This window comes from Poeciliopsis prolifica, unplaced genomic scaffold, assembly GCF_027474105.1.
Source record: "Poeciliopsis prolifica strain line A6 unplaced genomic scaffold, Auburn_PproV2 SCAFFOLD002, whole genome shotgun sequence".
In the NCBI taxonomy this organism is placed as follows: domain Eukaryota; kingdom Metazoa; phylum Chordata; class Actinopteri; order Cyprinodontiformes; family Poeciliidae; genus Poeciliopsis; species Poeciliopsis prolifica.
The window spans coordinates 3,279,778-3,294,824 of NW_026562377.1; the positions used below are offsets into that span (position 1 = coordinate 3,279,778).

General features: G+C 37.2%; 1 protein-coding gene across 1 annotated transcript in view; it reads left to right on the plus strand.

Moving 5' to 3' along the window:
• Nucleotides 1-2,582: 2,582 nt before the first annotated feature.
• LOC129371674 (ephrin type-B receptor 1-like) overlaps nt 2,583-15,047 on the plus strand; it is a 97,630-nt gene continuing 85,165 nt past the window's right edge. Inside the window, exon 1 of the mRNA XM_055048389.1 lies at nt 2,583-2,889. Within this exon, the coding sequence (XP_054904364.1) occupies nt 2,802-2,889 (88 nt within the window). The 5' untranslated portion in view covers nt 2,583-2,801. The remainder of the gene's footprint in view (nt 2,890-15,047) is intronic.

Below are 15,047 nucleotides of genomic sequence, written 5' to 3' on the forward strand. Positions count from 1 at the left end.
TTCCTGCAGCAGCACATTTTAAAGATATGAACTCACTGGCACAGGTTGCTTTTTATTGAAAACACAAGCAAACACGTGAACTGTGAAAGAATCGGGAGGCAACAAACATCGAAGACATGACGACTGAATTGCTCTACAATAATCTTCATGCTGCAACTGTCGTCACCATAGGGATTGTTGTGTTTGCACAGTTTTCTTACAGTTTAATTGACAAACACATTAGGACCACATAGTCCCTTTACACACAGCTTTTAAAAACACAACTCACCCACAAATGCACATGTAATCTGTGTGGCCACATATAAAACCTTTTAAAGCAATATGGTTAGCCCACAGTGTATTAAAACATCATGCCCAAGTTCATCTGAAGGTCTCATGTTCCAAACTGAATGCATTTGTTTCCATCAGGTGGGAGTTTGAAGCGGCACAGGAAGTGGCACCGATGTTTCCACGCCTGCAGATTAGACCCATGTTCAGGATAAGCTTGTGCCAGGGAGAATAATAGAAATTGTTCCCCTTCTAAAAGGTGCTAGGAGGGTATTTAGGGAAATGTCACTCAATGTGGTCCTGGGAGGAAGGAAGTAAACGTAAGTAAAAACACCTGTGCAGGTGTTATTAACCTAATCCCCTTCCTCCCCTGCAGTCCATGGTCACATGTAAGAATATAGTCATGGCTTTTTCTCTTAACACATCCAAGTTGTTGTTGTTGTTGTTGTTTTTTTTTAAAGCAAATTAACCTCTGGGTCTCCACTCTTAACTTGCTAAAATTTAAAAATGCAATAAATTAGAGTGCAAAACATTAATGTGTTTCTCGTAAGGCTTTCTTTTCTCTATATGCAAGAAGCAGACATTGTTTTGAAAATAAGACAATTTCGTTCAGCAGTTAAAGTAGTGACCAAAACTCCAGGGAGAAAGAAGATTAGTCACCGAACGGAACAGCTGCGAACCTCCCAGGTAAGCACAATGTCAGTAAAAATAATCCCTCATATTCCTCCAGGGTTTGCAGAGAAGGGACAGTAATATTCACTGAATTATAACATTAACAAAGCAGAGAGAAATGGATGTTTAAGACATGTTGCCTCTACAAAAACACAATGAAAGTCACGTTTCTGCAGTTTTTTATGTTTATTTTGCAGACATCATTTCTCTAGTCACAGCAATTTTCTTCCATTTTTGTAAAATGTTTTTTCTTTGTTGTATATTTTTGTATTTTGATCATTTGAAAAGACTCATTTTAAGCTGCAGTAACTGGGAGACAAAGACACAAAACACTGAAATAACAAACTTCAAATACATCCTGTTGCAGAATCATCCAGACAAAGTTTTGTCATAAATGTTGCAAATATTGATCACATAAAAATATAGCAATCCAGTTTTGTCCACTGCCTGCAGAACCTTGCAGAAGTATCACACTCTTTGAACTGTTCCACATTTAAAAGGTTACAAACATAAACTTTAATGAAATTTGGAAATTCACTTGATAGATCCACACAAGAGCATAACTACAACATGAACATAATATTATGCTGATTATGTCTAGTTATTTGTTAAATTCATGTTCCTTGTTATCAATCGCTCCTTACTGGTTTCTCCGTTTATTTCCCCATCAGTTCCCTGGATTCCTGCTTTTGTTTTGCTCTGGCTCCCTGTTATTCTTTTTTGTGTGTGATAAGTTTTGCTAATCTTTCGTTCTTTTTTTTTTTTTTAATTAAAACTGGAATTATGATCTAAAGTTTTTTCATGAGTATTTGGTGTTTCTGTATTGCAGTATTGTAACTTATTTCTGACCAAGCCACAGATGTTTTGTAGAGTTTATGACATAACATTTTTTTTCACTAACATGAAATCTGTAGTTATATTTAAGGCTATAGAGGAATGGCTTTGCTCAAAGGATACTGAGGGATTTGAAGAGTCTTGTCAAAGTCCAGTGCAGAGCCAAATGAGAATGTGTGAGAAGACGTGATTATTGCTGTTTGCAGATTTTCTCAAAGCAACTTGAAAAAGCATGAGCTATTTTACAGATGAATGGACAAAAATGTCAGTTTCTAGAATTGCAAAGGCTTTTCAACATGTTCAGCTATAACTGCAGGGGAAAATACAAAATGTTGCATTCACCATGGGGCTGGAGTACAAAAGTCCATCATAGCTTTAAGGTATTTTATTTCCTAAAATTGCAAAATATTCAAAACAAAATTATATAGTCCTATTTATTTGAGACAAATTATAATTTTTCTGCAAAAAAATTATGAGATTCAAACATTTTCTAGAAAAAAACAAGGAAAACGCTATGATCAAAGTAAAAAAAAACTCAAATTTTCTAGAAAATTTCGAAAATTTCTGAAATCCAAAAGTCCATTTTATTTTCAAAAGTTTTTTCCCCTTATGAACTCAGAACATTTGAGATGAATCTTAAAATCAAGAGGACTCCAGACAGGCACTGTGCGCTTTTGGAAAACTTGCGTTTCGCCACTAAGTGTCGCTGTTTAGCCACTTCCACCGAGGTCCCGGGGCGGTGTGGGGGGAACCTGACCATTGGACACGCAGCTCGGGTCAGGTTGGGAAAGACTGGGTTATTGGTTTTCAAGCAGACATCCTCTCTCCTGATTGGGCAGGAAGGTGTCGGAGAAAACTGTCTGAGCGGAGGGAGAGACGGATCCAACAGCAGTTTATCTCCTCTCTGTCTCCACTGACTCTGCTGCTTGTTCCTGTGCGCAGCGAGCTGAGGACTGAGATGTGACTGCTCACCGGAGGAATACAGCGTGTCTCTCTGGGATTTCTCTATTTTATTCTCAGCCGGCCGGATGATGGGAGCGGACAGGCGTGGAGGGATCTTGGCCACTTGGGTTGCGCTGCTTCTATGTGTGATTACTCTTGTGTGCGCAGTGGAAGGTAGGTGGGCATTTGTTGATGTAGAACTGATGCGGGGTAAAACCTGGAGTTAATTAACGCGCTAATAGATGTTAAAGCTGGGGACTTAAAAGATGCCGACTAAGCTGGTTTAAGGAATTGGTTGAAATTCGTGTTGCGTTTCCAAAGAAATAGTTTTGGGATATTGATGTACTACTGTTGGACTTTTCTCATTAAGTTTTCAACCATCTAATTGGATTATTGCGTTTTGTTGGTTATCACTACATATCTAGTATTTTATGTTCAATATTTGCAGCCAACTGTAATTTCCTCTATCCACTTTTAACATTCTTCAGTGCATTTGTGTGATTTTTACAGGTCATGTTGCACGCAGTCCTCCTGCATGCGTGATGTGAATGCAGTTTATGATAATGGTGTGTGCTGTTTAGTTTCAAACATCCCCATGTTTCCTCTCTCCTGAGTACACCGTCACAGCTCTGCTATCACACAGCCTGCTGGAGCAGCAAAGTGAATCATAATTATAGCTCACAGGTGCTTGGTGGCCCCCATGCTACTACCTCCCCCACTGCTTCCCCTCTCCAGCATCACCTCTTTCTCCACCTGCTGTTCCCAGAAGCGTCATCTCCCCGCCAGCTCCTTTCCAAACATCACCTTCTGCCTCTTATGTTGCGTGCCCCTCCAACTCTAATCTCCTGTTATTTTCAGAGCATCTCGTTCTGTAGCTCCTGCTGCTTCTGCTTCTCTTGCCGCTGTTGTTTTGTGCTGCTGCTGCTCCCTGCCAAGCAAGGTTTCTGCTGTTTCGTCTCCAACAAACATCTCCTGCTGCAACTTTTTTGTTTTACTTTTCTGCCAGTGTTTCATCTTCCTCTCATTTCTTTCTTTCTGTCTTTTTCTTTTCTTTGCGCCACTCCACATCTGCTCACCCTTTATGTCCTCAGACAGGGTCAGCTTGTTTCTTCTGTTGTTTCTCTCAGCATTACTCTTCGCCTCAGAGGCTCTCCTAATGCTATAATATCAAAAACTGTTTCTTCAGCCTGCTTCTCAAGCATGAACTCCTTGTTCCTTCTCCACTCAAAGTGCTGAAGTCCAAATGATCCTCTTATAGAACCACATTTACTCCTGACCAAGTATCATCAGTTTCTCCCTTTTGCTCAAACATCACCAATGTTTCCTAGTTCTTGTACAATCCTCTGACCTTTTCTAGTTTTCACCAAATGACTATTTGCTCGTTGCATAGTTTGATTTCCTCTCCTGCTCTTTTCTGCTGCATTCCCTGACAGCATCCACTCCCATGTTGCCTTCTGCTGCTGCTGCCTCTGCTGTTGCTTATGGAAGTGCTAGATTAGTCCACTGCTGTGTTTTAATGGTGCGTGTAACAACGGGCCCGGTGCCTAGTCTCACCTATTATGAGGCATGTAAATGTGTGGAAGGGCAGCTTTATTTTGATTAAACAGAATGCCATTTGCATCCCCCAGTGTGTGTGTGTGTTTGCTGGAGTTTGTATTTGTTGGCGTGGCAAAACAAGAAGGTAGGTGGTTTTAGCCAGAGAGGTGAGACAATTACTGTAGGCACAGTGTGGGTGGTGGATTGTTTTGTGGTCACAGTGGCCTTTTCATGGTAAGTAGGTGCCTAATGAGCTGAGGTATACACTTATTGGACTCTGTTGGCATAAAAAGCACCCTCTGATGCTCTTTATGTTTTCTCCCTTACATATCTTATGTCTTACATAGGCAGTTTTATGCGTCTTACAATTTCAAGCCACGTTACTGGTGCATCATATTTCACAAATTCAAATAAAGTCTTATACTACAGAGACATTTTTGATATATTGATAAACTTTTGATAATTGTGGCTTTCAACTAAAGATTAACTCAAGTAGATGCAACTGGGGCTGTAACGATTCCTTGGATGAATCGAGTATCTTGATTATTAAAATCCTTAAAGGAAAATTATCTGGCTGGAAGCTTCATGAACCACACTGTGTTTATAAAAGAGAGAAAAGGAAGATCTATAAAATTCAAAAGATGGTAGAAGGAGTAATGGCAGGACTGAAATTTGCACATAAAGGACTTAAACACTTTTTAAAATACAAAAGGATAATACTGGTAAATGTGATGCTATATAAGAAACAGCCAACACTCCATAACAGTAGGTGGCTGTAACTCTACTTGGATTTTTTCCCCCACCTGTGTATAAGAATCAAGAAGAAGAACCACACGGGCCGGGTGATTATTTGTGTTGCACTTCGATCTCAGTGCTGCTAAGGGCTAGCAGCATAACATTCGAGTTTGGTCGGGGCATTCGGGAAGATTTCATGGTCAGATGGAAATATCTGGGGTTTTATTGCTCTTCGGGGAACCAATAATCTAAAATTACTGACGCGATGCATGGAGTATGACGAGCTTTCTCCTGGAGATGCTGCCTGGTGGCTGGTTCGAATGTGGAGGTGAATGTAGATATGTGGAGCAGAGACTCGCAGAACACAGCTGGCTGTAACAGCTGAGATGAGCTTAGCATTACAGACTAATTTAAACATAAATTTACCTCCATGCTGGTCACAACAAATGGGTGGCGGTACATGGCTGGCAGATGTGTTTTTTCATTGAGACGAAGGAGCCAAATTCTGTTAATGTGGAGATAAGAGCTATAAATGGCAGGACAAAGTGAGAGCTTGTCTATTAAATTGATGCAACATGAATACATAATCTAAAACTGCATCGTACTGAGCCTCCTGCTTTATTACGTTGAGCAGAATTTCATATATTTTTTTTATAAAGGTGAACTATTAATGTTAGAGGTTCATTTTCTAAATAACAGAAATGTGATTTTTAGGGATGCACAAATATAAAAATTTGGGCTTCTGATAAGGCAACTGTTATGGCAGCATTTACCAATAGTTTATCTATTTTATTCAATTCCTCAATCGTCAGAATAAACGATAGATGACTAAAATAACTGTTTAAAACAGCCCCGGTTGTTTTAACCGTTTATCTGGATACACCTGTGTCTGGCGGCACAATTTCCCCAAACTCTTGAGCTTTGCTTCACAATTCTCTTAATTCTGCAGTTATCCCTGCTGCTTACCGCACCTTTTTCATCCATGCGATTTGTCCAACATAATGTTTACTACAGCACTCAGAAAATAGCCATTTCGCCTGTGGCATTTTATGATTTACTGTCCTTGTGAGACAGTACAACATCTTTAGTTTTGGTATTTCTGCTTTTTTAAGAAGGAACATTTTTGCTTTTAAGACGTTATAAGCCAGAAAACCATCAGAAATACTAGATAAATATTTGAAATATATTGATGCTTACTTATCAGTAATTTGATTTGCTAAATATATTTGTGTTATTCTTGACAAATTGTGCTAAAAATGAAAATTTTGCAGAATAAAAAAGCTGCTATGTGTTTCTGGTCACCAAATTCAAAAAGGTCTTTTGGTTTGAAATATAAACTATAAAGAAACGAGGTATAAAATTAATACACCCTGCAACTTTATGACTAATAAATTCTTTATTGAGCTTTATAACTCAAATTAAAATTAGAGTATTGCTTAATTATGCGTGGACCACTGGGCTGCAGCCAACATATTTTTACTGTTTTCAGGAAAATAGTGAATTGTGTGTTGTAATTATTTGAGCCAAAGGAAGTCTTTTACTGTTTTAACTAATATTTCCTTCAAATTTACTTTAGTGGGTAGACGATGTAATCTCCTCCACCTCTGAGTTGACCAATGATATTGCTGCTTTCAGTCTCAGAAAAAGAGAGAATTTCAAAAATGTTTCCATTTTTTATTTCATCTTTTGTTTAACTGAAGCTATTTGATCTGTTTGAGAAATGTGTCACATAAAAAAAAAATCTAGTTTTACTGTTGAAGTATCTTGTCATTTAGATTGTTTGGGTTAGATTTATTTCTGAAATTCCTCCATATAAATGAATTTTTTGTTCATTTGAATGCATGCTTGGACAAAATCTCTCTCAATCTCCATCTTTCCAGCAGATACCTAAATGTTTTGGGTAAAAGCCACGTTGTTATTTTCAAACCATTTATAAAAACATCTGTTCCAGCTGAGACAATTAGCCCCACATGTTTCACTTTGAGCCTGGTGTTGTTTTGGTGACATGGAGTCGTAGTTTTCTCCCAAACGTTAAAGTTTGGTTTATTGAGAAGAAAGGCTTCTGGTTCATGCATATGGAGCGTAGAGGAGATTGTTGTCGAACACAAGCAGAACTTGAGATAATCTCGCCGTTTCTATAGCGCTGCTGTCGCCCTTTTGCAGGAGCCCTTATCAGTTTCTGTCTTGTCCTCGCAGCAATTTTGCTACAAATTCCTTCTTCTAGGTTAGTTTTGTCTCCAATTACAGATGGCAGTGTTCACAGTATCATGGTGTCTATATTTATATATAATGAGGTGAATTTCTTTTTTTGTACCTCTCTTCTGTTTGACACATTCAGACAAAGAGATCTTTTGTAAACTCTCTCCAAACTATGGCTTTCGGTAAAGGAAGCAAATGAGGGAATGTAAGAAAAATTCATTGACGACATTTAAATGTAACTTTGGGTTCATTAAATTGACTGCAGCTGATGTCAGGTGTGTATCTGACATCAGGCAATGGTGTATTAGTTCTGTAAGGTGTTTTTGCTTTTTTTCAGTTTGTTTTTCTTGTTACAAAAAATATGGACGAAACCCGGCATGGTTTATGAAGGTATTGCATTACAAAAACTATAAGTAACAAAATAATAAGCTAATCTAAATATGGATTGTGACTGAAAGAACAAGATCCCAGATGCAAGCTACTGAAGGTGCATCTTCTGGAGGGTGGCTGGACTCGACTCTTAGCAATAGGCTGAGGAGCCCTGTAATTTCTGGATGAGGTCAAAGTTGAGCCTCTGCTTTGAGTTGGTTCAGGTATCTGAACCTTTGGAGGTTTTCCGGTTCAGTGGAAGACGATGACTTTAACTGTCTTTAATGTCCACACTTGATTTTTTTTTTAATTCCTTTTGCATTTTATCTAAAACTGCTTACAAATGAGGATTTAGCAATTAATGACAAATCAAGCAATAAGCTTCTTAGAAGGAAAAGTCAGAATAGCCTGGCCATTACCCTCCTATGCTTTTCTGCTTGATTCTAATACCGCCTCACATGTCGGTCTGGACTTTCTCCCATTGACTTGGATTCATCTTGTAGCCTTTCTAACCAGCCAATCAGCAAACAGAAGAAGTTGTGAACAAAGACATTGATTTTCTTTGCTGTTTTAGAATTGTAGTTGGCCTGTAGTTTTAGCGATAAGGTTGGAGGATGTGAACGAAGCATTTCAGTCGGTGTTATCACCTCGTAAGAGTGCCCTCACTTCTAACGATGTCCCAGAAATGGCTTTTCAGAGAATTACTACAACACTGAGAAGAACTGTAGTCGCCCTGTCTGCGCCAAAGATGGGCAGATGGTCTCTGCCAAAGTAGCATCCATGTAATATTGCGGAGCTAACAGATATCCAGTGTTACTCGCACCACTGGTTTTTATTTAGAAATCTCTAACCTGGAGTTCTCCCGTTTCTCAATGTTTGGGGTTTTCTTTGTAGTTCATTGCAGAGTTGGTTCACTTTAGCGTTTGAAATCGTATGTGTGATTTACAATGAGATCTCCAAGCAGTGTTTTTTATGCCATGGAGTTGAATACTGTATATTTGAGATTGGCATACTTGCAGGATTTACGTCTGCTCACCATCGTAGTTTGAGAAGGTTGCCTCGTTCACTGACCTTTGTGTTCTTCCATGATTTTCACCTACTCAGCGAGCCTAAATGGTGCTTCAGTAATCCTGCGTTTGACCCTTTTATTCTGAAAGTCAATGCAACGCCTGACCCAGCGGATATTATTTAGTATAAGTGCTGCATATCCCACAAACAAGCTCTGGGAGAGGTGGCAAAGTCACTCTGTTTCTGACCTAAATGTCCAGTCAGCAGCAGACTCTGCCACCTAAAGTGCTGATTTGTGCCAGTGTTGAGTGTCAAAGGGTTGGAGACATAATTTAGCTCTTTTTTTTTTTCTTTTTTTTCATCCAAGAGATTCTGATTGTGGCCTGTTTGAGAATTCATGAACTGGCTTTACTCATCCATACCAGGGAGGCTAAAAGTGAATTACACTGTAGATGTCTGACTGCACTGCATGCATCATTTCTTTCCCTCCTAATAACCCGATTCAGGACTTTTCCCTGGAGCCCAAACACAAACACGCTCCACTCCATGTGTCACCCTGTGATGTGCTAAAGGTTAAACATCAGCGATCTGGTCTTAGATGTTGCTGTTAGCAGGAATAACTGTGATAGTTAGCGTTGGCATTTGCAACATAAATAATTATGTTCTCGACTTTGGAAATCAATTATGCTCTCATTGCGAAAAGATACGCAGACGCCAAGTGACATTTTAACAGGCTGGCTTCCAAAAATGTATACATACTGTAGTCTGCAGCATGCTCTGTTGGCTCATGTATTAAAGATGCTGTTTCTATATTCATCTCGTGACAGGTTATCAATGTGACAGAAAGACAGTTGAAAGGAAAAGTACAGGCTTGGAAGAAGAGCCTTTGGACCCGTCCTGAGGCTTTTACTCATGTTTGTTTTCCAGTCTAAGTTTTCCTCAGAGACTGCCTTCGTTTTTTAAATATTTATCTCCATACAGCGACTAGATTGTGTTAGAATATATTCATTTTTTCTTCTTTTTTTCTGTGAGTTACTTGGAAGCAGTGGGAATATTTACTTTTGGCTGAGAGGCCCAGAATCTGTTGCTGCATTTTTCATGGCCTATTGGACATTAAGAGGCAATTTTCGATCTGTCAGTACAATATTAGACTTTGCACTCCGTACCCAGAGGCTTTCAGACGTCACTTTCACAGCTTTCACTGGTCCAGGAAGTCATTTCTAACAAAAAATGCCTAATGTTTACAGAAATGTTATTAATTAGGTACATTAGTGTGAAATTTGGTCCTTAACTATGAAACTTCACACATTTTCTGTTAATTTTCACAGTATCAGTTCCCTCTTTCTAACATAGAAGAGGAACATCTTGGTCCACTTTATCACAGTCAGACATGGAGGGGAAAATATTTTTTTATTTTTTTGGTATGCACCATGTCTAAACTAAGCTTTTTGGGCGATATTAGAGTGATACCTGTAAATGCACTTAGACATCATGTTCTGGACTCTGGAAGAAGGAAAAATAATGTCAAACTAAATATCTTTACAAATACTTAACAAATACTTTTTTTTTTTAAATCAAATGAGGCTGCTTACAGCTGGTAGTCAACTGAAAAAAATAAAGAAAAGTGCTGTCAATAAAGACAAAATGTCCTGTGAGGACTCCTGTATAAAAATATTCTGAAAAAGCTGCAATTTATTTGTATTTAGAAATCAGATTTTCCAGATTTCTAATCAGAAATGGATCGCAATTGATCTCTGATTTACATTTGAGTTTGAGATCCAAAATGGCTGCTGCACTTTCAAGAATGAGAAAAAGTTAACGCTATCAACTATTGTGACAAAGTGGTTGAGACTTTATATATTCACCACTTTTCTGTCTTTTCACATATTTATTGCACATTATTTCACAGTTATTGTAACTTTGCTTCATATTGTATCTCTGGGTTGTCTGTGGGAGCGTTATGTTACAGTTTACAACCAAACATACGTTTTTCTTTTTTTTGTTTAAAGTATCACTATTGAATCATTATTAGTTTACTTGAATTTGTTAAATGTACATTATCAGAAAGCACTTCCTGTTTACTTCTGATGTCACTGATTACATAACTGGGTACAATCCAGTACAGTAGCATTTATTCTATTTGTAAACGTTTGATATGCACTGTGAAAACCATTTAGATAAATACTATGTCTTTGGACCATAGTATTTAATTTAATCTATTTTCTAATGAATGTTCAAATGTGTTTTTGGAATCCTGGAGCTTAAGATAAATAACTGGGACAAGAATGCATCATTTTCTTAAAATTATCAGAAATAACATGTCTGGGAATGAAACGGCTGCTTACTTGTTGGCACTTCTGATGATTTGTGTTTTATTAAATTTATTATACGTAGTAAGTTTTCCAGTTTTGTTCCTTCAGGGTTGGAACCCAATAAAATATAGAGAAATTGTCCAATTATGTTGCTGGTAGCAGTTAGCGCAGTTAGCCTGTTGGCATTTCCAACCTGGTTGTCGAATTGCCAACTTTTGAGAACTGAAGTAAGGAACATCAACGCGCCATTGTTTTGTGTTTGAGAGGTATAATGAATGACATAAAGAAAAATGTCACATCTTTAATGACTTTTAGAAGAGAGTCTCATTGGTGCCAAAACGAAGCCCCCGCTGGACTGCTTGGCTGCATAGATTGGTTTCAAGGTTGTGCTTTTTAACTGCGCACTCTTTCAGGACTTTATAATAATCATATTCTAGGTGTGCAGCTTTTTTAGTGGTTATTTTAATAACCATTAAAAATAACAAGGAGCCCCCCCAGGGCTTTATAAACTTCTTGTTTAAACATGTTTGTCTTACTGTTTGACAGAGAACTAGAAGGTTTGCTACCCATATTATCATTATCTGTAAAAATATTTGCACTGACTATAATCAAAACATGTGAAAATATGTCAAATATTGGGAATATTATGTATTTTGAGGGATTTGCATTGAAGGATGTGATGTGATCACCAGATCTGAGTTCCAATTTCTGAAGCAAATCAAACTGAGCAGCTAATTTTTTTTTTTTTTTTTTTTAGCTTTTGTGACATTTATTTGATAACTAACACCAATTGACAGCACTCTGGTTTTACATGCATGCCTGGGTAGTCTCTCATTCAATCACTTGACTGAAAATTTGCATAATTTGACATTTTAGAGCCATTGCGTAGGTCATTTGTTCTCATCACTGATATTTTTAGTACATTGACATCTTTTGCTTTTCTTTGATATTTGATGTCAGATTTCCAATTGAAGTAAGTTAATTATTCAACTCTGATTTAAGTTTGAATAAATTAATTAACCAAGAAGTATGTTTCTGGTAAGATGGACATATTTCAGAAGAGAATTTAAAAAAAATGCAAAAATGGAATTTCTTTTGAACAAAAATACAGTTCTTTGTTTAAATTCTGTTCCATTTTTTCTTTATACATTATAAAAAATTACATTTATAATAGTGCAACAATAATTTTCATGTTTTCAGTGGCGTTTTGATTATTTAGGTTGGATGGCCTCCTTTCCACAACCCTAAGCATTTGGACTTCATATTATAAGTAAACATTTTTGCTTGTACTATGAATATATTTTTACTTGTCTTCATTTTTATATTATAAATATAAAAATGTTGGAACATCTTTACTGATAATATGAAGAAACAAATTGACATATCATTTAATAAACCTCTAAATCACAATAAGTATAGACAATAACAATAATTTATCTTGTGAGGCTGCCATTTGTAAAAGCACAAACTGATCTCAGCAGCAGGACTGACACGGGTGGATTGAGCTTCATAAAATGATTCGGTTTATTTGCATCACGAACCAGTTTGATAAATTATATTTCTCTGATATGAAAGTATAATTGATAGTGTTACAGAAGAGAGAGTTGGTGGGCATAAAGGAATGAAAGAATCTTTTGTTTTCACCTAAATTCTCTCCTTTCCTTTCACTGGGGGTCCATTATACTGTCACTTCAACTAATTTGCAGCTCAAAGAGTCACATCAATATTCGACTGTGTTCGGGAGATGGCAATGGCAGGCTCCTTGAGTTCTGCTGTCTCCCGTATTGATTTTCTTTTTCATCATGCAAGGTAAGTGTTAGCATCAATTACCCTTTGTTTCAGACAAAATTATTTCCTGACAGTTCTGCAGAAGAAATTTTTATAAGAGCACACATGATTACCTTAATTTTAGAAAGGAAAAGCCTGGAAGCAAACTTCAAATAAAGATATATATTTTTATTTCTTAGCATATTTTGTAAGCAGGCAAGAATATTGCATGGAATGACAAAAAAATGTTTTAAAAGCCAAAGTGAAGGCAAATGTATATTTTTGTGTGTGTTTGCAATTGAATTTTGTACTAATTTGTTTACGTTTGACTGTAAAATAATATTTTGGTAGGTTTGAATTCAAGTCAAGCCTCGATTTGTTTATGGGATTCAAATGAATCATTTTTCTCAATTCTTCATCTCCATTCTGCTGAGGACTGACGCAGGACATTTGGTTTGATGTTGACCTACATCAGCAAATGAGGTGGAGTCTAAATGCTCAGGAAAAGGAAGATCAGATCACATGAGGAGTTAGTCATAATGGGTTCAAATAAACTTTCCTCAAGTGGTTCTCGGTGTCTTCTCAACCCCTTTGTTTCTTCGATCACTTTAGTCATGTTACTTCAGTTTAGTCAGCGAAGCCCAAGTGTGATTTCAGAATATGCAGTTGGATTTTGGGGGACCGAGAGGATATAGTATCATTTCAAGCAAGAGTTACCTGAGTACCTTCAACTAAAATGAGTTAGGATTTTCTCTTTTATGTTTTATTTGTTGGGAAAATTGTTTTTTTTCTTTCTGAATATGGTATTCTCAAGTTCTTCTCTGACTTGATGGATGTTGGAGGTTTATAAATCAGTCTTTTCTTTGGATCACAACAGCCATGTTGGTTCACACTGCGCCAGGTTCTGCTGGAGGCTTGGAGGGGATTTTTCTTTCCACTGTCACCACGTGCATGGCCAGCGTAAGGGATTGCCGCTACAGATCCTGAGCATTGTGCAAACCCACCAATCATATGAGAAAATCACTGAAAGCAATCATTAAAAGAGAAAAAATAATCTTTACTTTTAAATGAGGTAATGTTTCAGTGATTTTTTTTTCTTTCTTATAGAAAACCAACATAAATTCTAATAGCATGAAATGTTGGATTTATTCTCATTACATTTAAGACATGATACTGACAGAGTGATTGTGGACTGACATAAAATCAACAACTATAATAATGTCGCTGACAGAGAAGATCCATTTTTAGCAATACTCTGACCACAAAAGACCTCAGTTGTATAGAAAATACCACATTCAGGATCCTTTTGTGGCTTCCCAGATGTACTGCACCGTTTCCAGTTTTCTTCATGCTGTGGGCTGCATGCTGCAGCTCTGAGCTGTAGACCTGTATAGCTCAGCATATGATTGAACATAATGGCCCATTATTTATTTGCTGGTTGTAAGTGGGCCCTCTGCCAGCCTCTTCAGGGTTCCTGCCGTGGCCATATGGTCTCACAGATAGCCGTGCTGGAACTGAGCAGCGTGCTGCAGTGGAAGCAGAAGAAAAGGGGAGAGACATGACGGCGGAGGCATTGCACATCAGTTATTTTGCTTCACCTTGAAAAGGTTGTGGGGGAAACGGAACCTCATCTAGAATTTTAATCACTTTTGTTATTGGATATTAAGGCTGAGCAGTGAAAAAATACTTGGCAGTCACTTCTGTTGTGCATGTGTTTCCTTTTGATTTAAACTCAGATTTTAGTCTTTTTGATAACATATGCTCTTAAAAGGTTTTCTAAAATGCTGATCAATTAAAGAAATTTCAGAGGTATTTAAAACATGAAAATTATTGGTTAAGATCCCAGTTGTCATAACTTTTAGTTGAAAACTTTATGATGTTTCAACAAAAAATATACTAATGCTGTTTAATGCATTTTAAACAAATTTGATTTGAATTAAGTAAGCAATTAAATATCCACAACCATTCTTACTTTTCCTTTTTATTTTGTTATGGATAGAAGCTAGTTAATATCTATTTTGTGTTTTTCATTTCTAATAAATGAACACATTTACATTGGAACAAAATCTTTATTTTCTTTCAGGAAGCTTTGTTGGCTACTTGAAGCCTCTTTTACTATTCTGCTATAATGATTCTTGAACTTTTTAAACAGGCTTTCATTCACTTGAAACTACACAACTTGATGAAATGAAGTTTCTTCTGCAAATTACTCAGATTCAGAGGTTCAGACGCGTTGAAGCTGTTCTGCTGTATAAAACCCAAAGTAATTCCCGATTAATAATTTTTTCAAACTTCATCTCAACCTCAGATTTTTAGTGATGAAACTAGATGAAAGAATGGTTGACTATGATGCTTTTTTTTAATTTGCTTTGTTTTGGATATTTCTGCACCTCCACCATTATATTC